The sequence below is a fragment of the Bos javanicus genome, chromosome 11 (genome assembly GCF_032452875.1).
Source record: "Bos javanicus breed banteng chromosome 11, ARS-OSU_banteng_1.0, whole genome shotgun sequence".
In the NCBI taxonomy this organism is placed as follows: Eukaryota; Metazoa; Chordata; class Mammalia; order Artiodactyla; family Bovidae; genus Bos; species Bos javanicus.
This window is the reverse complement of record NC_083878.1, coordinates 12,323,517-12,346,873: the sequence shown is the minus strand read 5'-3', so window position 1 is coordinate 12,346,873 and position 23,357 is coordinate 12,323,517. Positions and strand designations below refer to the sequence as shown.

Below are 23,357 nucleotides of genomic sequence, written 5' to 3'. Positions count from 1 at the left end.
AGTTTTATAGTAGGAATCGACAAAATGATTCTAGAATATGTATGTAAAGGACCTAGAGTAAATAAACAATTTTGAAAAAGAAAAAATACAGGAGGACATACCACATTGCCTCATTTCAAGACAATATAAAAGCAAGATCAAGACAGAGTAAAACAACAGACACACAGATGAACAGAACAAAGTATAGAGTCCAGAAATAGAACAGTACATCTATGGTCAACTGATTTTTGATAAAGGTTTCAAGGCAAATCAATAAAAAAAGTATGGCCTTTTTAACAAATGGGGCTAGAAAACACATACATTCTATATAAAAATATGAACCTTGACCATATTTTACATTACATTGAAAAATTAACTCAGAAAGTATGAACAGAGACGCAAATGTAAACAAACGAACAAAACAGAACAGTCTTATGGACTCTGCGGGAGAGGGAGAGGGTGGGAAGATTTGGGAGAATGGCATTGAAACACGTAAAATATCATGTACGAAACGAGTTGCCAGTCCAGGTTTGATGCACGATACTGGATGCTTGGGGCTGGTGAACTGGGACGACCCAGAGGGATGGTATGGGGAGGGAGGAGGGAGGAGGGTTCAGGATGGGGAACATATGTATACCTGTGGCGGATTCATTTTGATATTTGGCAAAACTAATACAATTATGTAAAGTTTAAAAATAAAATAAAATTAAAAAAATATATATATAGGTATATGCATCTACATAAATAAAATGTGGGTTTTTAAACAAACAAACAAAAAAAAAACCAGAACCCCGAACTGTATATAACAGTCCTAGAGAAAAAACAGGAGATAATCTCTGTATCTTTGGGTTAGGTAAAAATTTCTTAACAAAGAACTTCATGTTCTACATTATGCACGAGCCATAAAAGAAAAAATTGATGTCACTGTGAACTATATTTTATTCGGGTAAAAATCTCAAACTTTTGAAGAAATACTGTTAAGAAAATTAAAAGCTACAGACTAAGGAAAAAAGTTGCCAAACATATCTAATAGAATTGCTAATAAGAATATGTAAAAATCTTTTACAACTCAATAATAACTATTTTTAAAACTGGATGAAAGATTTGAACAAATATTTCACAAAAGAAGAAACACAGATGTCAAGTAAGTATACAAAATAATGTTCATCATCAACAGTCATTACACAAATGCAAATAAAAACCACAAGATACACTATATATACCTATTGGAATGTTAAAAAATGAAAAGAAAATTGACACTATCAAATGTTAGTAAGGGTGCACAGCAACTGTAACTCTCAAGTATTCTTGGTGAAAATGTAAAATGGTAAAGCAACTTTGAAAACAGTTCGATGGTTCCTTATAAAGTTAAACATATACTTACCATATGACTCAGTAACCCCACTCCTAAGTACTCCAGAGAAATGAAAACACATGTCCACATAAAAACTTTTACACATATCTTTATTGTGGGTTTTTTTTTTTCATAATATTCCCCAAACTGGAAAAAATCCAAATATCTACCAACTGGTGAATGAGTAAATAAATAATCCCCATTACAGAATAGTAGTCTGTAATAAAAATGAAGAAACTACTAATATATGTAACAATATGAATGAATCTCAAAAGCATCATGCTAAGTGAAAGATGTCAAATGAAACGTATGGGTCCATTTATATGTATTATTCCTTTTAAGTGGCAAAACTGTAGCATCAGAGATCAAAACAATCATTGTCAGAAGCTGAAAGTAGAAAGAAGAGACTCACTGCAAAGAAGTATAAAGGAATTTTTTGAGTAATGGCAATATTCTGTATCTTGATTTTGGTGGTAGTTACACAATTGCACAACTTTGTAAAAATTTATAGACCTGTATATCTAAGAAGGATGAATTTTTACTACATGTTAATTATGTCTCAACAAACCAACAAACAAATAAAAGACTGTCACACCAAGTGTTGAAGAGAATGTGGAACAACCAGAACTCTCATTCACTGCTGACAGGTATGGAAAATGGTACAACCACTTTGGGAACTAGTTTGACCTTAAAAAAATAAAGTCAAACATATACTCCAATAATTCCTCAAGGGAAATAAAAACATGTATCTATGCAAGTACTCGTACTTGAATGTTCATCAGCCTTATTTACAATAGTGCAAAATTGGAAACAAAATGTTCATAAGAGGTGAAAAATCAAATGAAGTACAATATATCCATATAAAGAATATCATTCATCAATAATAAGGAAGGAATGAACTACTGATACGTCTACTCCATGGATGAATCTCAAATATGCTGTATGAAATTCCCTTTCTGGAATTTTACATAAATTCTAGAATTGGATGTATCAGTAGTTTATTCTTTTTATTGATGAGAGATATTTCTTTAATATAGGGCATAGCATAATTTATTCACCTGTTATATTTATGAACTAACCTATGGAAATATTTCTTAGTCTATAAAAATGAAGATTTTATAGCTTATAAGATTAAAAATGCTGGAGTAAGCACTAAATAAGATATTGTAATTACATCACAGTATTTGGTAAGCGTATAATCAAAGATAGTTGAAAACTACATCTTAGCGAGGTCAAATAATTTGCCAATATCACAGCTAGAAATCCAGGTCTTCTTGATTCCAAATTTCTTAACCATTATGCTGTCTTAACAGTCACCATAAGGTTACTGTAATTTGCAGGTACAAGAATTTCCTTTTCCTGATGTTTAAGGAGTTGAAACAAAGGGAGACACTAGAATTTTAACAGGCCAAAAAAGAGTTTTCTTTCTCCATACTTAAGAGGTTTGGAAATCTGCTTACATAGCAATTAGAATAGACTCCAGAAAGCTCTCTGCTAACCTACTGGGAACAGATCCCAAATCTTGGATTGATTGGGATCTTGCCTATATAACTAGTCAAGAGCCTGGTTTTCTTTTCCACTGGATATTCTCAGCAAATGTTACAGTGTAAAAATACCAAAAGGGAACATCAGAGGCTATACTAGGAAAGTGAGCTGTCCTTTGAAACCAATACTATTCAGAAGGGCTTCATGCCCAAATTTAACATTTCATATATAATAATTCCTTGGTCACATCTTAAAATGCCTTATCATTTCTCTCTCTCCACATTCTCAATGGGTTATTTGGCTTCTGAAATCAACAAAGACCAAAACAAGAAATAATCCTGTCTAATCAAGGAGGGACTACTTTATGAGGTGAGCATCCCGTTGATATAGCTGTGTGATTGTGTCTGAAATTCCTTTGCAGCTCCCTGCTTGCTGATAGGTGTCCTACAAAAGGCTCCTTCCTGTACGGCTGCCTGAGTCAGTCGTTCCTGACTGTCCGTTTGCCTCAGTGCACTCACTCTGGCGTGCGTCCCACTGTAGTTGCTTCTTTCACTTGGTTCCTGTTCCATCTTTGTTTGCTTCATTGAACTTGACACTTTAGACAGCCCTTTTGGTTCCCGATCTTTACTGATGTCTGGTTCCCCTTTCATAGTTCATTCTACTTCATTTCTTTACCAAATCCTGGTTTCTGAACTTGCCTAATAAAGGGTTTTAATCTTCAGATCAGGTTCTGGATGTTCTCTTTGTTCCTTGTTCACCATGGGCCTATGCTTGTAATGGTGGCTCCCAGAGAGCTAATTCTCTTACAGTTATGGGGCTTCTTTCTTGGCAAAATGAAATATGCCCCAATTCCCCAAATCTAGCCCTTTGCTGTCACTCTCTGCTGCCCTCCAGCGGCTACCAGTAGGATACACTCTACGACCCCATGGACTGCAGCCCACCAGGCTCTTCTGTCCATGAGATGTTCCAGGCAAGGATACTGGAGTGGGTTGCCATTTCCTTCTCCAGAGGATCTTCCAGACCCAGGGATCGAACCTGGATCTCCTGCACTGTAAGCAGATTCTTTACCGACTAAACTACAAGGGAAGCCCTGTTAAAAATTAGTTTCAAGAAATGGCAACCCACTCCAGTATTCTTGCCTGGGAAACTCCATGGACAGCGGAGACTGGTGGGCTGCAGTCCATGGGGTCACAAAGAGTCGGACACAACATAGCAACTGAGCACGCACGCACTGGCTCTACTGCCCTCTGGCCTGTGAGTGTCCTCTAATAGGACACTAGACAGTGTAGTTAATGCAGATGAGCTTTGTGTTGGGAGCTTACCAGGCTGCAACTCAGCCAGCACTACCAACAACAGCCTCTGACTCCACTGTTACTCCCAGGGAAATTCATTGGTGATGACTTTCCTGTCCTTTCTCTTGAAGATGTTATTATCTAAGAAATTCACAAATTCCAGGTTTATGCATATGCATATCCACACTGTGTTGGAGGTAAGGGAGAAATCTGTTTCTGAGGCTTGGCTTGCTGAGAAAGTAGAGAGTGGTGCAGTGCCTCAGGTCAGCCTAGTAGCTAGTCTCACAGACTGCCTAGGTCTTTTATGATTTAGCATGAGGATCACAAATGTTGTCTATGAGCCAATGTAGAAATAACCATGTGGCTTACTATGCTACACTTATTCGCTATTCACATAAGAGTTGAAAGGGAATGAAACTAACCTCTGAACTGACATATTTCACTATGGGGCTATCTGGAGTGATGCTGGCACCATGCCCATATTAAATGTTACAGAGATTTTACTGGACCAAAGGAGTAGGAGGATTGTCACAGACTATAGACTCACTCTTCCGGAAAGGCTATTCTATACTTGGGTAGAATCTCTAGCTGGCAGATCTCTCTGCCTCCAGTTTAAAGGAGGAAGTAGTGGACAACTCTGTTGACCAGCTTTAGATTAGATGAGCCATCTAACCCAGGACTGTATCAATATGAGTTGCCAGTAACAATGGAAAACGTTAGCCTGGCCAGCTTGTAAGTCAAAGGCCAGATCCAATGTATTATTTGTGGGAAAACACATCAAAAGCCTGGTGTTTTATCTCGTGCTACCCAAAAGATTGTCCACAACCCCTCTAACTGAAGGTTCTTCATCCATTGCTTATTTCCATGTATCTGTCATTAATATCCTATTATTAATGATTCAGCATTTCGGACACACAAACTACCTACAGGAGGAGGCCCTTAAAGAAGCTAAGAGGCCTCTCCACCAAGCACAACTGTGCAGAGAGTTTCTGTTGCCTAAATTTTTGCTAAGTAGATATGCCTCCTCTCAGAGGAAAAGCAAAGCCCCTGGCAAATACACAGTGGAGCTCATTAACCCTTCCCCCTTCCCTTCAAGGCCCCAACTATTCTTCACTTCAAAAAAATCATTGAGGAGTCTCCTTCTTCTGAGACTACCATGGTCTCAATGTGGTGAGGATCAACCAGTAATATTTGTTCCCTCTCCTCTGACTCCTGATCTTCTGAAATGATTCCATGAGACTTTAAGAAATTAGACCTCTGAATTGCTAAAATGATCTCCATAGAGAGAGGCTAATAAATAGGAAATGGTTTTCCTAACACACTATAATGTTATCTGGCCCATTAAATATCTGGGTCTTTTCCTAGTTCTTAAGTGATTCCTTATACGATTTTCTATTACCAAACAGTTGTACTCTACTTGGATATTATTTCATAAAACCCTGGTCTAGAAAAAATGGGTTCTGTGTTAAATCAGAAATGAGCCCTAAGACAGAATTTCTGAGCTCACCTCCTCCCCAGTTAAGAGGCTGGTCTAGGTGAGACAAAGTCTCAACAGTTCTAGAATAAATTCTCCAACCAACCAAAAGCATTCAGTAAATCCTAGAATGTATGACATATTACTGGCAATTCCTTCTGTAAAGCTTCTGTGACAGCTCTAGTTAATATTGTCCTGAGGAAGGTAAGGAGATATATCTGGTTTGCAAAAGCTGCAGCCACACTGCAGCAGCTGAAGACCTTATTCACCTGTGCCCCATCTGTGTGTATGCTGATCTAGCGTTGACTTAGCTGAGGTCAAAAGTCTAGCTCAGTAGAGTCTATTCTTGGAAATATTCCCATTTTTACTTTCTTTTTTTTTACAGAACCAGACCCAGAAGGGCTTCCCTGGTGGCTCAGCTGGTAAAGAATCTGCCTGCAATGCGGGAGACCTGGGTTCGATCCATGGGTTGGGAAGATTCTCTGGAGAAGGGAACGGCTCCCCACTCCAGTATTCTGGCCTGGAGAATTCCATGGACTGTATAGTCCATGGGGTCGCAAAGAGCTGGACATGACTGAGTGACTTTCACTTACTTACACTTAGAGACCTAAAAGTGTTAGCTTTCTCCTACTTCAGAATACGAATTATTTGCTGTCAGAACCTCCTTTAAGGTTAGAGGTATCACTGTCAAGGTTATAAGCATCTGTCAAAACAACTTGGGCAAAAGAATTTTGTCAATACAATTAGAAAAACCTGCCTTCAAAAACCAAAGGACTATTTTTTGAAGTATTTCAAGTTAACTATCTTATTTATGCCAGGCTGCCAACCATACCTAAATACTCTTTTGTGAAAGCCTGCTTATCAATATGCAACAGACTTCACCTTGTCCTGGGGATCTTTACAGAAAATTCTGCAGCTGTCCCTAAAACTGACCAATACAGCATCAATACAAAAAATAGATTATCTAGACAAAATGGCATTCTCTCAAAGCACCAGGGTCACATGAAGAGAGATTTTTGGAAGGCCAGAACATTAAAAAGGCCTATTTTATAACCATGGGCAAACTATACCAGAATATAAGCTCCACAAGGGCATGGATCATATTTTATTCATTATCCTATACCCCCGATATCACTATACCCACTATAACAGTGCTAGGCATAGTGTTGAATGAATGAATGAATAAATACTTTCTGATTAGGGAGGTCTATATTACATTCAAGTGCTTGCCATGGTTATATCAAAACATGGACTATAGCCTGCAGGAACTTTTAGTAGCTCTGTATCAGCATAGATTTGTGAAGCTGTTCCAATATATTATTAATACTACAACCTCTTCTAATCAGCAAATGCCTTTGGAATATGATAACCCTGGATTTCATTCCTGAAATGACATCTACCTACACTGTTGTTTGTCACTCAGTCGTGTCCAGCTCTTTGTGACCCCCATGGACTGCAGCAAGCCAGGCTTCCCTGTCCTTCACTATCTCCCTGAGTTTGTTCAAACTCATGTCCATTAAATTGATGATGCCATCGAAACATCTTATCCTCTGTTTTCCCCTTCTCCTCCAGCCCTCAATCTTCCCCAGCATCAGGGTCTTTTCCAATGAGTCAGCTCATCACATCTGGTGGCCAAAGTATTGGAGTTTCAGCTTCAGCATCAGTCCTTCCAATGAATATTCAGGGTTGATTTCCTTTAGGATTTACTAAATTTAGGACATACTGCATTGATCTCCCTACTGTCCAAGGGATAGGTTACATATGCTATCATATTGGCTGTGCAGATAATCTTTTCCTAGATAATTCAATTAATGTCTTAAACCATCCTTCCAACCCCACCATTCACATCATTTATATAAATGACACCTTCCAATTTCATGGGTTATCAAACTATTTGATTAATAACTCTGGTGTAGATGACTCCCTGGAGAAGGCAATGGCACCCCACTCCAGTACTCTTGCCTTGAAAATCCCATGGACAGAGGAGCCTGGTAGGCTGCAGTTCATGGGGTCGCTAAGAGTCAGACACAACTGAGCGACTTCCCCTTCACTTTTCACTTTCATGCATTGGAGAAGGAAATGGCAACCCACTCCAGTGTTCTTGCCTAGAGAATCCCAGGGACGGGGGAACCTAGTGGGAGGCCGTCTATGGGGTCACACAGAGTCGGACACGACTGAAGCGATTTAGCAGCAGCAGCAGCAGACTCCCAGTTTTATAGGTCATTATTAAATACCCACAAACTATTTCAATTGAGCACCTGGAGAGTATTTCTACTGACCACATTACTGATCCACACACTTCAATACTAGAGGGTTAATACACCACGGTCTCTATTTTCCTCCAACAAGAACATCCTTTCATAAAAACTTTCCCCTATCTATCTACACCCACACCTCCCTTCTTTACCATCACTTACTGACAACTGCTCAGTAAATACATGGGAAAACTACAGGCTACCACCCCTCCCTATTAAGAAGTACATGGGGGAGATGGCTTTCTTCCAGTTTAATACTGGAAGAAATGATCAGTGATGAAGACTGATCCTTGAGGCCTTTCATGCCTGTCCCCTAGCCTAGCCTCCTAATCACCTAGTTAGGGGTTGTTTAGTCTGGTTAGGGTGAAATAATATAAAATAAATTCTATTAAGTATCATTTTGATATATGCTATATTAGACAAAAGCAGTTTTTTGATATAAATGGATACTCTACTGAGGCTAAAATATAAGTGATTATAAAGCAAAGTTAGGATTTTTTTCCATAAAAGCCAACAGCAGTCAAGCAAAGGGAACATATTCCTCTTAATGGAACACTGTTCATTAAACTTGAGGGTAGGCCAAAAAAGACAGAAAGTAAATATAATAAAAAGACAAAATTTTATTGAACAGGATCAAGATAGGAGGGGAAATAAAAGGGGCAGTTCTACACAGTAAGATTCTTGGGTGGTTCTCAGGTTTCCCTACCTGATGTTGGCTAACTTATTGATTTTGCCTCTATATCTCTAACAGGTATAATACCAGAATTTGTTCAATATCTCCAAAGAAATTTACAATGATTTCTTTTAGGTCCTATAGTTGTTTTTAAGGCATGTTAAGTGCCTGCAATGGAAATGCACTGTGTTTACTTTAGACAGAAGGTTTAGAAATTGGAGAATAACTGGCCTAGAGGGAATGTCACCAACTCAATCTAAAAAAAGCCACAGATATCTTGGGATGGCTTTGCTGTTTAAGAGTCGTTGCCAACAAGCTCCATTCAGGAGATCTGATGCAATGTCACAACCTAATTCATTCAGCTTTATAAAACTTAAGTATATTGGAAGTAAATAATTGTTGATGCCAAAGAACAGAAAATAATGTGACATTGCTAAAGAACACATTCAAGCCTTTCCCTATTGGTCAGAAATGGAAGGTGAACAGCTAAAAATTAAATAAATAATGTAATAATTATCAGGGGAAATTAAGACTCTCATAATGAAAGGAATAACAGAAATGTGAAATGTTTCAGGGTAGCTTGTAATAAACAGCATTTGATGAGGAGATACGGAACATAAAAAAAGAGGTCCAAAAAGAAGCTGAAAAGTAAAAACAAAGAATAAAGAAGAGAAATTAAGAAAATGGTATTTAAAGAGATGAGCTTAATAGTTAAAGGCAGAAAGACAGTTAGATCCTGGTTAACAACAAACACACAGACACATGCACAGATTTTTCCAAACAGTACTTAAATCCAGCTATTCTTGATTTAACTCTCCTCTTGGTTTAACTCTCCACCTTTTCCATGAAAAATTTTATACTGCCAAGGCCTACAAAGACCTCTCTACTTCATGGCCTCTTTTTGTACTTAGAGATTCAATTTTGCTCCTGATTTGCATTGTTTATTTTGCATCATTATATAAAAGTCATATTCCAATGAGACTGTAAGTTGGAATCTATTTCCCTATTCCCTGAATTTGGGCTGGCCCTATCTGTGACCAGCTCTAGCCAACAGAATGCCGAAGAAGTGATATTTCAAGTGTAGGCCTCAAGAGGTTTTCACATTTCCTCTTGCTTTTCCAGAACCCTGCCAGGATGCCATGTGAAGAAGCCTGGCTTGGGCAGTTGGTTAGAGAGAAATCACAAGGAGCAGAGAAGAGTCAGCTTAGCTAAGGCATCCTGGATCAGGTAGTCTGCAGCCACTCTAGTAGCTCATCTCAAAGTCTGATGAGCTCAGCTGAATCTGTCCAGTCTGTAGAAACATGAGCTAAATAAATGATTCCTATTTTAAGCCAATATGTTGTGGGGTGATCTGTTATGCAGCGAAAGCTGTTGAAATAACTGAAACACACACAATGGTTTTAGCTTTCCAATGAAATACTTACTCATAGTGTGCCTTATACTAGAATCCAGTATTTGCTGTTCACCTCATTGCTATTAGAGTGTATTATATCCACTGTGTATTCCTAAGTTGTAATTTGTTCATAGTAGGCACTCAGAGTTTGATAGACTGAAATGAAAATCAACTAAAGTTAAGATTCTGGTGTTCATTGGCATTATTTACTTAAACTCTAACAACAGAAGAAAATACCAACCATAGTACTGTTTGAGAATCAAATAACTACTGAGGATCTGCTAGTGGCCTTGAGTTGCTACTCTCAATTATGAACCATTAAGGGACAGCAACTATTAGTACCTAGAATATACATGCTACTTCAAGGCAGTTAATAAGTGAGCCCTTAAGCTGACCTTCTCAATATTTAGGATTAATCCAAATTTTGGATTTTAATAGAAATATCACACATTTGATACATGGATGTGAAATTGTACTGCAATCCTTTCATGAGCTTCAGAATACAGAAAATATAAAGTGTAAAAGAAGAAGATTTTGATTTGCACTGCTGCTGCTGCTACTGCTAAGTTGCTTCAGTTGTGTCCGACTCTGTGCGACCCCATAGACGGCAGCCCACCAGGCTCCCACGTCCCTGGGATTCTCCAGGCAAGAACATTGGAGTGGGTTGCTATTTCCTTCTCCAATGCATGACAGTGAAAAGTGAAAGTGAAGTCGCTCAGTTGTTTCTGACTCTTAGCAACCCCATGGACTGCAGCCTACCAGGCTCCTCCGTCCATGGGATTTTCCAGGCAAGAGTACCATTGGGGTGAGGTGCCATTGCCTTCTCCTTTGATTTGCACAAATTTCCATTAACAGCTGGTTTTCTAAATCCACAAACCTGACAAATGACTTATGTGTATAAATATGCTTTAATTCTGAAGTGTTTTACAAATGTAAAATATCATGAAATCCTGTGTATTCAGAATGTCATTTCACTTTTTTCCTTAAGAAGTAGAAAAATCAGAGTAGACAGGATGGCTCAGAAAGGATAAATAGTTTTGCTATCCACATCTAATTTGCTTCCTAATAAAATTCTATGGCTTTCAAATGACACTCTGTTATTATAGTCTGTACAGAGATGATTTCATCAAATATTCTATGTTTTGAATATTTTCAAAATTATAATTCAGTTGATAGTCTGAAACACTCTAAAGCAAAAGGACATGAAAAGCATGCTCAGCATGAATATATTCATAAACCAGAGAGCAAAATAAACTCAATGACAGTAAAAGAACATCCTTGCTGCACTGAACGGGCACAAATCCCCCTTTTCCATGGGTGCATATATGTATCCTATAACATGCTTTAATTTCTTTCTTTAACTTCAGCCATTTCTGATCAATACTGTTATCTTTGACTTATAAGGAACATAACAGTCAAATCAAGTAGTAAGGTGGATAATTGAGTCAAGACATTAAAGGTTTAGACAGGCTAAATAAATAATGAAATGACTAATTATTAAGTAACGATTTAATGATTAAAATCTGGTTTGTTAATAAAATGTCTTAAAAGGCAAACACTGTCCAAAGATAGCGAAACCTTCAGCTGTGGTGTATAAAATCAACCACGTAAGAACTAGATATAGAGTGGGTAACAATGTTATGTGTGAAAAAGATTCAATTACTAGCAGATGGAAGCTCCATAAATCAGGATACATTTACATGATTTTTAAGATCAGCACCCAGCGTAGCCCCCAAAATTCTGTAACTCTTATTTTAGGAGTCCAAAGAGTGCAGGCAAAGGGACATATATTAAAGGACACCTAATCATGTCTTATTTGAAAACATGCTTCCAGGCTTTCTATTTATAATCTGAACATCTCTTATAGTTCATAAACTGCTCCCTTTAAAAACAACGCTCACTTTAATTAATTTATGAGAATGACTAAGATGAACTACAAAGAGAGATGCATTTTCAGCATGGGATGGGGAAAGATCATTTTTGTCACACTGATTTAACCTACCTGAGGTTAAATAATGCTAATAATGAGCTAGGGAAGTTTTTCATATGATCTAAGAAGAATTTAAGCTGCCTTAATAGAGACAGACATAAATAGAAATTAAGTGATAGATTCAATAGGAAGAGGCATACTCTCATGATTCAGTGAGTTTTAGAGTTTTTTCTACTCCTAAAAATTTCATGCAAGGAACTCTGAGAACAAAAATGTAATAGAAAATAGGAACTTAAGCATAAACAACAGTGCTCACTGAGAACTCACAAGTATTTCAGCATTCATCCCAGCTCAGATCCACCTTATTTTGGCTGTGCTTTCTAACTTACTCCTTTAGTTAACATTTTCTGTGAACACTAGTTACTTTCCATAGGGACCAAAACCACAAACTTGAGAGAATTACCACAATTCCTTTTCATGAACAGTGAGAAGAGAAAATTTTTTCCTTGAATGTGTTTTTCCAATGAAATTCAATTTCTGCTTTCCAAGAAAAGCCAATTGGCTCAGAAGTCTCTGAGAAAGAACAGTGTGGGGATAGTCAGACAGATACCATACCACAAAACTCCAAAGCAAAATCCCAACCTTTCAGCCTTAACATCAGTCAAGGGGTTAAAACCTGAACGCCTCAGTTGAGTTGCTGAATCCACAGGTGGAAGGTCTAAAGGGTGGAAAGAGATACTCAGCTCCATTTGGGACCATGCTGAGAAAGCCTTTATGTTTAAGAGAACCCCCATCTCAACTCCTAAATATTAAGTTGACACACGTTTCTGGGACACAGCCTGAATCCTCAAACTTTGCGGGTCTATAGAGACACAATTTTCTGTTTTCTGCTTAACAGGGCTTTCCAGAATTGTCATCAGATGACAGATTACACCACCCATCCACAAGGATTCAGGGGTAGCTCAAGCCATCCATTATGGGTTAAAAGCTGTGCTAGCATGAATCGAGTCACAGTGGTAAGGAGACTACCAATACAAGGGGTCCTACAGCTTTAAGAAATACCCTGGGCATCTAAAAGTTCTCAGAATGCAAACTTTGTCAGCTCTGAAAACAAGAGGCACTGCATCATTATGGCAGGAGAAACAAAGCCAGCACCCTTTTAAAAACAGACAAAAAAAAAAAAAGATTGTTTTAATAGGAGAGAAGCATCAGTCATTGATTCTTACTTCATTCACACTTTCTATCCAACCCCATCCATCTTCAGAGTGAAGAGATGACAGAGCCCAGTTAACCCTCTCCCTCTGTCGGCCCCCACCCATACTGCTCCTCTGTACCAAATCCACCAAGACCCACCGACCCACCCTTTTCAATCTGCAAGCAACGGCTCTACAGAATGACTCTGTCTGATGGGCTTGCAAACCTCAGGTATACCTAAGTACCCGCTTTCACCACACTACTTCAGTAGAGTTACCTGTCAGGTTATCATGACTGTTCAGGGCCTTTACTAGTCATCTACAATGACCACTCAGTCACTCATGGCTGACCACATTCTACAAAGGTGGGGATGAGAAGACTTAAGGGAACAGAAAAAAAGTCAACAAACCAAATCAACAATCCAGAATGTAAAATATTTCATTTTTATTAACTGTTACTGCCCTCATTATCTGCAAACAGAAGTTCTCTAAGCAGGCAGTCTGCATCAGTGCACCTGCTTAGCATCAGTTTGCCGAGTTATCTTTTCTGCTGTGTCTGCAAAAGCCAACTATAGCACAATGGGTCACATCACTTGAGGGTCACTTGAGTCCCACTACATTCTGGGGCCCTCCTTCCACCTCCTCCCTTTCCTTCCATCCACAAAACCTTTAACTCCACCATAGCTAAGGATCCCAGATAGCTAAATAAAAGAGGTGGCCTCAAACACAGGGAAAAGCCCTTAGGTCTCCAGTGTGAATCGCCAATGCCAATGCCCCTCCCCTCTCCTTTTCCTTAAGACCTGATGGTCTTCAGTCACACATCTTAAAAGAAAAACAAAAAACAAAAACACAAAGACTTACTTGTCTCAAGTCGATGAAGGCCAACTGCAGCGTGTCCTCCTGGAACCCAGGCACCGGGCCGGATCTGGCAAACTCTGTGGGAAAGAAAAGAGGATAAAAAGCGCCTTTAACTAACCATGGACAGGGAGATTGGCAGACGGATGACAGGGAAGACAAGAGAGGCTGGGGGAGAGGAGGACCAAGCTTCTAAGGAGTCATGTCTCTCTCCCTTCAGCTTCTTTGTTTGCCCTTCAAAATTCGTGTCATCAAAACACCATTAATTCCAGCATCCTGACAGCAAGGAAACTGTACTAATTCGACCTGAAATTTATTCCCATGAGCCGCGCTGGGCTTCAGAGTATTTGTTTTGTGAATGGACAAACAACTTGCAAAGGAGGAGGGAGTGGGGGAGAGAAAAAAGTTTTTCCTCTCAACACAATAAAATCTTCAGCTGTGAAACTCTTTTCAGTTCCGAAAGCTATTTATATTTTAGATCGCTGAAGGAATTTTCTAATTTCACGCCTGTCACCTCATTCCCCAAGCATTTATCAAAAAATATTCCCTGCCACATCATTAATTATTCCCTCACTGATTATTTGTATTATCTCATGAGTGCATTATTGCCAACCCACACACAGACACACAAACACACACACCAGCAGCAGAGGCTGCCCCAATCCAATGCTTGGCTCTTCAGTAAAAGAGTATTGCAGATATGAAAAGACCCATCTAAATAAATAGCACTGCAAAAACTTAGGAAATTTTTGTATATGTCTATCCTCCTAGTGTATTCTTTGTTTTTGACTTCTATTTCACTCTTAAAAATTATTTTTCTCTTCCTCTACTCCAATTGAGTCTTAGGTCGAAGAGACACATGAATGCTATTTGCAATTTACAATAGTGCCTTGGGTACATGCTTAGTTTATGACTCTGGCTTCTACATCATTAAGAAGAAGGTAACTGCATAGGACTACAGGGAAATGTACTAGTTAACAGTTAAGAATGTCAAGTTTTATTGTCCCTAAGCCCTGCTTATTATGAAATCGAAAGGTCTTGTTTAAGCCCCTATATACAGACAAAATAGACACAGAGAAAATTCAAAAGTTGTACAGTTACTATCCCTTGAATTCTATCTGTGAAGTCAAACAAAGCAAGATAAACATTTAACATCAATCTACTATTTACTTCAAAAACAACTCAAATATCTGCTCAAAACAAATATGAAAAGGGATGTTTTCCTTTTGATTTTATTTTTCTCCAGGAATGAATTTAAGAAATTACAGGAAGTTGGTATCATATTTTCTTTTGAAATTAAATAAAATCTACCAATATATTTGCATATATGTCTGGAAAATTCCTCCAAACAACTAGTAACTGGATAGCTTCAAATGATGATTTACGAACAATGACAGATATTCCTGTTCTTTAAAAACATTTTCCATCTAGGAAATGTCTAATGGGTTTTCATAAATTCCTTGCCCTACTTTAAAAAATAATGTTAACAAGTTAAGTTGCAGGGAATATAAAAACACTACATGAAATAAAATTTACACCAATTTGCTAAACTAATTATATAGAGCACAAATGTGAAATAAAAACATTCTTATCCTGGAGTTTTCACAAAATAGTCTTACTTCAGAGATTTCAAATAAAAATAACTCAAATGGAAGGAGATAAACTATATAGAATGACAGCACACTAAGTTTCTATTTACTTTGGAAAGAAAATTTATATGTCATTTATAAATTAATTCCATCATATGTATAGCGCAGATAATTAAAGTTTTAAAAGGGTAAAGTTCTAAAACTGTACAAATACATGGTAAGAGCCATGTTAATAAAAGCTTAAATAATCCATCCTTCATAGCAATCATCTGTGATAACCTTGTATATAACAGCTGCTCAATCACATGTACAACTTTCTCATACTATGCTCCTATAGAAAGCAGCTCTTTGAGTCATAGCCACAGTCACTCTTTTTGACAGCCTTGATGGTCAGACAGTCAGCTTAAATAAGCTTCCTATGTCTGACGATTTCATCCAATGTTGGTAGATTATCACTGCTACTCCCATATGACATATGCCTTATGCTGCATCATTTGAAGTACTGAAGTTTCCTCTGTCAGTAGGAACCCCACAAGTCAAGACACAGCAACTGCCAAGGTGTTCTGCTGACCTACACATGTTCAGTTCAACAGGACTGCCCTGTGATACACGGGTTGAATGCTTGAGAGCTGACTACACATTCCTGAATCTCGTTATTGGGCATGCTCCCTGGGGCTGACATGATGCTGATGAAACCACTCAGGTATCTGGATCTGATACATATTTAGTAAGTCACACTTTATAGATCTCATTTTATGACACACTCAATTTTCCAGGTTCCCAGAGGACACAGTGGCCTTTTAGATTTGATTTTAATTTTATAAATCAGAAAATGACAATTGCATCAGGTGCAACAAAGTTAAGAGATTAATTAATATAGAAATATTAAATACTATATATTCAACTTCATATTTATATTTTCTCATTATTTTATGAATGTAGTGCTATCCTCTCGTGTAGACAGTAAAATTCTTAGGGGTAAGGACTATATCACAGAACACAGCAAAGTGTTCAAAACAGTAGATGTCCAACAAATACCTATACTTTACAGAAATAACAAGATCAATTAATTACACACATTCTTTACTGCCAATGAAACTCTTTGGATTGCAATAGTAAGGCGTCCTTAACATGAGTATCAATAAGTAGGCTTTAGGAATATATGAGCTTCCTAAAATTAGGTGCACAATGATTGAGGGGATGGGCTCTGGGGTTTTAAAAATCAGAGTTTGAGTTCTACTTACTAGCTCTATGGATATGTGCAAACTACTTAATCTCCTAAAAGGTTCAATATCTTTATCTCAAAAATGAGGGTGGCAGTGTATTCCTTACACTGCTGCTATGAGGGTTAAGTGAAATAACATGTAAAGCCACTGGCAGAGTAGAGTGCCTGGCATATCATAATTGATTATCATTACAATTAGTTTTTTGTGGGAATATGCGTTTCCCTGTGAAGAAGGTGGGTATGTTTTACTGAATTCTCAGAGAGTAGGTGACCAAACAAATGTAAAGAAACACTGTTTTATATCCAGGACAAAACATTAGAAGAAAATTCAGCTTCCATTCAGTTGTAAGTTAGTGAGTTGGTATTGAAATTTATGGGCAAATATTTAAGTGATTCACTTAAAGGAGGCTGATATGACTAATTACTAGTGTATTAGCCACAGCACAGGAATTTTCACTAGTATTATTTTAGAAAATCAATAAATATATTAAGCAGATCTCCTATAATTTTGTGATTCAATATTTCCTTTAAAACAGGACTGTTCCTATAGAGTCAATTTTTTACATATATGAAAAATGTTAATAGCATAAGAAAGTGTGAATATTTTTAAATTAAAATTTGCATTTATCTTCAACTATGTAAAATACAGTAACAGTGAAACACATGACAGTAGGCATTCATCTCATAATGTTAGCTGAGGCTGTTAGAGAGAGAACGATTACACGGGATTTTATTCTCCTTTACATTTTATAAACTTTAAAAGTGAGTACAGACCACTTTTATAATCAGAGAACAGGAAATTGAAGAACACATACATCCCCAAATTATTCAGTGCTATTTTCTCTAGTAACAAGAGCTATAACCTGTTCAGGATTTAGCACTACAGGCAACTGGGATTGATTTGCACACCCATATTCTCAGAGGCTGCTTAACAGAGACGAGAACAACTACACATGGGAGGGGTACAGCAGCCCCCAGTCCATTGAAACACACACAGATTGACTCCATGAACACAGAGACGCTTTCCTTTATAATCACAAATGAAAAGGAGAACATGTCTGTACTAGTGGCCAAGTAGAACCAACGGATGAATGGGGCAGTGAAGACGCCTCTTTCTGGACTTGTCTCTGCATTCCAAGATCTGTAGTAGGTTTTCAGTCTCTAAGAGGCTTAAGCCAGTGCCTGGAGTTCTGCAGAGTGGCGCCAGCCTCACAAGAATATCAAGGTGCTTGTTCCACTTCACAGAGAACCAAATCCTACCTTTGACTATCTTATGTTATCTGGGGACTGAATCAAGGTTCCAATGGGCTGGCAAGAAAGCTTCCTCTTAAAAGACTTGTTCAGGTTATTGGAGCTTCTGGCCAAGCCATCTTTTTGAGAGCTTGGCTCACTCCAGTTCCTTTTTACTGCCCTTAATCACAGTATGGTTTCTCAAGAGTTGAAACTGCTATCAGAGCCTGACTCTCAAATCCAATTTGCAAGTATAAAAAATATTTTAATGAAATAAATATTTCATTAAAAAAATTAAAGGGAGGTATAAAAATTATAGGAAAGGTGGCATACTGTTAAGTGAAGGTATAAACAGGGAAAGAAAATCACACACAAAAAACCTCTCACTTTTACTTAACAAATATCCAACATTTTTTCACATTCTCATACACACTTAAATTTATGAGGTGTGACAATATTTTTAAATCAATATTAATTTCTCAAAAATATCCAACAGGTTTACAGTTCTAATAACCTTCATATTTTACTGAAATAAAAATTACCAAAGTAGAAAATAGAGGAATTCAACTAATTTCAAAATGCTTTCTAGACTTCTTGAAGGCTTTTCTTAAAATGAACTACCACTTAGAGAGGGGAGGAAAAAAATGTTTAAATAAACTTTAAAATTACTTGGTACATTCACATTTCGCTGAGGAAAACAAAATATACATTTGATAAAGAGCATAGAACCCTAATTAGAAAAAATGGGAGAGTCACAGTTAGAAGAGGCTTTGAGGAGTCAAAATGATGCCTTATAGCCAGAGAACAGTATTATAGTTTTTCAGAGTTCAAGGCCTTGAGAGAGTAAAGGAAAGTGAATTAAACTCAGAAAGGTTAAACCTTAAATGATTATAGGTGAAGTTGGCTGGTGGGGGCCTGGAAAAGCTTGACTTATGTGTCTCCTTTTTTCCCTCCTCTTGCTTGAAGGATTCCCAGGATACAGCATTTCTAAGTTTTAACATCAATATGGATAAAAAAATGTTGCCTGCCATTTCAATAAACAAGAATGTTGCCTGCCATTCTGGTAAAAATCACATGTTGTCCACCATCAAGCCATCAACCATTGCAGCTACCCTAACTATGCCCTGAAGGGATTTCAGGATGCAGAAAAACAGGATATTGGCCCAAGATAGTTAGGATACACATCAAAGGAATAAATTCTATGAGTCAGACTTTTGTATCTTTCCATCTATAGACAAGAACCAAAATCATTAATTTGAGATGTCTGCCTTCTGTGATTAGCGGTAATCTATTGATGTTTGACTCTGTTTTCTTTTTCAGCAAAAATTCCTATATATTCCGGCTCCTCCCTTACCTTTTTGGAACAGTTTTATCTGAGAGGTGCCTCCTAGGTTTTAGTTCTCAGTAGTCAAAGCTATGGTTTTTCCAGTGGTCATGTATGGATGTGAGAGTTGGATCATAAAGAAAGCTGAGCGCGGAAGAATTGATGCTTTCAAACTGTGGTGCTAGATAGTTTTCTTGAGAGTCCCTTGGACTGCAAGGAGATCAAATCAGTCACTCCTAAAGGAATCAACCCTGAATATTTATTGGAAGGACTGATGCTGAAGCTGAAGCTCCAATACTTTGGCCACCTGATGTGAAGAGCTGACTCATTGGAAAAGACCCTGATGCTGGGAAAGACTGAGGGCAGGAGGAGAAGGAGGTGGCAGAGGATGAGACGGTTAGATAGCATCACCAACTCAACAGACATGAGTTTAGACAGACTCCAGGAGAGAGGGGCAGGGAAGCCTAGTGTGCTGCTATCCATGGGGTTCCAGAGAGTCGGACACAACTTAACAACTGAACAACAAGGTCACCAAATAAAACAGCTCCCCCCACCAAAAAAAGGCTGCCTTAGTCTGTAATCTGTAATCAGACAGAACATTTGAGAACTTATCAAAAGCAACTTGTGGGAAACAGAATATAAAAGAAATTCCTCTGAATCTTTGCAAATTGTCCATAAAACAAGAATAATTTTCAAAGGACAATGAGCAAGGCAAAATTTATTTCAAAAAATCAAAACTAGTACAGTATCTGGGAAGTAGGTAAAATAGCAATTCTTAGAGGAAAAGCTAATTTGTTCAAATAAGAGAAAATTGAAAAGGCAGTGGGCAAAATTTTAACCAGAAATTCCTGGTTAGCATAATATACTACTGCTTTCAGTGAAGTTCCAAGTTAGACAGTGGACAAGATAGCATTACCAGCCTCCACTGAACAGATCAGGGTTTTGTTTTTGGCCAAAATGTCAGGTGAGAAAGGAAAATCAGTATTCTGGAACTCAAACTATATTGGGTACTTGTTTATATCTTGAGATCAGGTCAGGTCACATGCGGTTTTTATGGGATTAAAAATAAGAGCTGCTGTTGCTGTATTAATATAACGGTTTCCTGGTATTGGGTCCCTGGGGCAACAGATAAGGAGTGTGCTAGACTATGAAGTGTAGCTCTGGGGAAGTTAAAGCCTTCTTGCATCACTTCACAGTGGTTCCACTAAGCTAATTACGAAGAAGAGTTGATGGACTCCACAGGGACTCCACTCAAGGCCCTGATGGTCAGAGAAAGGTAGGCCAGAACATAAGGAAGTAAGTACAGATGAGAGAGCTATCAAGGAGACAGAAAAAGGAAGGGAGGCCCGGGGGTGGGGGTGGGAGTGGGGAGGGACAAGTTCCTTGAAGATTCAGCTGACTATACTTGTGTAAGCGTTTGTATGAACATGTGATCATAAAAAACAGTCACCTTTAATTACACAGAGTATAATCCTGTGATATAAATTTTTCTTTGCTTTCATATATTTTAAACTCACTAGACCTTCTGCCTTAAGAAGGGCAGAGTAAAGTACAATCTAACCTATTCTGAGTTTCTGTGTGAGAAATACAAGTAAAACTGATAATAACAGAGTCTGATAGCAAATGCCAAAGCAGCACTCTAAATAGATTCATAAATTGTTTTCAAAGTTTAATTCTCCTAGCTCCTTTTGCTTTAAAAGACAATTGAAAACTAGGACAGATAAATATAGGTTTTTAATTAATAAAAGATTAATCTACTGTAAGAGAGAAAATGGCCACAAGCATGAAGGAACTTCCACGATGCCGCTGAGTAAATAAGCCAATCAGTCTCCATGTGTCTGTCCCTTATGCCGTACCACTGAAAGGAAACGAGGGTTCAGATACTGGCAGAGACTGGTGTCAATGACAGAACACATTCCCCTGGACACAGCTGTCTTACGTGGAATAAACCTAGGAAATTGGAGAAGTTGATTTTTATGCCCTACTAACATCTCTAACATAGAAGAAGAATCTGTAAACAGTTTAATGAAATTAATTGATTGACTTCTAGCAAAGCAAACTAGAAAATAATTTTATTCAAGATTTAAAAGAAGGAGATGACATAAATTCCTACCATGTCATGGATTCCAGGTGCCACTGGGTGCTTCTATAGAAATACAGTGGTGTTCTTTGTTTAAGGAAATAGTATTCTAAATGGTGGATAAGAACACGTTAGATGTATTCACCAAATTAAACAGAGTACCCTTTGCATTGCAGAGGAAGAAGGTTAAGGAAAGCCAAGACCCATAACAAGTGGCAGAACAATGTCATGCCACATGGCATTGGACGTTCCCTTAATATTCCATAAATAACTGCCAAAAACACAGCACAAAATGTCCTAGGACTTGAGTTTACAACCAAGAATCCTAAAGCTGAAAGAAGCATTTGTAATTGCTGAGGACTTTTACAGATGAAAAAATTAAAACCAAAAAAAAAGTAAGTTGGTGAATCAGTTAAAACCTAATTCCCCTATTATTTCAATATGCATCCCTGACCTATAATGTCTGAAAGCAAATATTTACTTTACACGTTCCTCATATATATGCATATATATGTGTGTATATCTTTTTCATTTCAATAACAATGAAGTCATAAAAATATACAGATCTGTGTAAAATCACAATTTTCTTCTGAAGTTTTGCAATTTTGCAAAATAAAGGCCAATTTCATAATAGATTTTTTAATACTACAGTGAAAAGATGCCTCTGCCAATTAGCAAACAGCAGTGCTTCTGTGCATAATCTTAAAGAAAGCTGAGAACTTGCAATGAAAGGCGTGGGTTTCCTGAGAGATGAGAAAGGCTGGTGTTCTAAAGTAGCAACTTTATATCCCTGGTATTTTTACTGTGCTTTCAAGGACTTAATCTTATCCATGTGTCTGTTCAGCACTGATCGTTCTGTTGTACGGACACAAGACAGATTAAGTTTATCTGAAATTTTACATTGAGAAGGATTCTGTAGGCATTTAACATAAGGTAAAAAATTCTCTAGAAAAGCACGGTCCAAATAGAAACAAGAGCTACCTGTGTAATTCTAGCATTTTTAGTAGATACACTTAAGAAAATAAAAATCAATGAAAAATTAATAATAGCATATCTTATTTTACTTAATATATCTAAAATATTTTAATTGCAACATAAAATTAGCATTTAAAAAATTATTCATGAGGTTTTTTTGAAATCCAGGATGTGTTCTTCACTTAGAGTACAATGCATATTTGAGCTGCGTGTCAAATGCTCTAATAGCCACTTGTGGCTGTAACTACAGTTTTGGACAGCACAGCTTCAGATGATGTTGACTGTAAAGAATGAAAGCTAAAATGAAATGTGCAAAGAATGATTTCAGACTTTGAAATGACAAGGAAAGAGCACTCTCCAAATTCACAGCAATATGAATTGTTTCTACATTGACTATGAAATTAGGATCAAAACAAATGCTCCTGGTACTACACAATGGCTTCTCTTCAGCTCATATTTTTAAAATATGCCACCCTCTGATGCAGCTATATCCTTTGTATATTCTTCACCATGTCTGTCAATAAATTTTTACAGTACCTCTCTATTAATTCTTATGTTAGTATTCTTTCCTTTCTTCTCTTCATCTCATTTTCTTTTCTTAATATCTAATTTACTAATTTTTTCAACTTATCCTACTGAAAGTAGTCTCAAATCATTTTGGGATGATTAAGGTATATTTAAAAAACTGATAGTTGACCAGTATATGTTTCCAGACAAAGCTCTTTGACTCTCAGGTTCCCCAGCAAGTGATGACAATAACAATCCTGACTTATAACTGCAAAATGTTTTGTTAAGTCCACAACACAAAACAAATGCTTTCATTAAAAGGAAAAGTATCAGGACACTGTCAGTGCTCTTGAACAGGGTAGACAAAGGTATACAAAGGTACCAAAACTGCCAAAAGAGAAATGATTAAGGTAGGTTCCACATAGGATGTTTGCTAAGTTAAAAGAGCTAGACTTTTTTTAAGTTAGTTGTAATTCTTTCTAAACTGAAAGCCAATAATGTTTCTTTGGTATAAGTTTCGTGGATAGTCTCACAATTTGCTAGG

At 37.5% G+C, this 23,357-nt stretch overlaps 1 protein-coding gene across 4 annotated transcripts in view; it reads right to left on the bottom strand.

Annotated features, from left to right (window-relative positions):
- EXOC6B (exocyst complex component 6B) overlaps positions 1 to 23,357 on the bottom strand; it is a 765,919-nt gene that overhangs the window by 198,611 nt on the left and 543,951 nt on the right. For all 4 annotated transcript variants that reach the window (XR_009739314.1, XM_061431936.1, XM_061431937.1 and 1 more), the window contains exon 20: positions 13,890 to 13,963. Coding sequence is in view for 3 of the 4 variants with exons in the window: in XM_061431936.1 (XP_061287920.1) it covers positions 13,890 to 13,963 (74 nt within the window). In the remaining variant the exon portion in view is untranslated. The remainder of the gene's footprint in view (positions 1 to 13,889; positions 13,964 to 23,357) is intronic.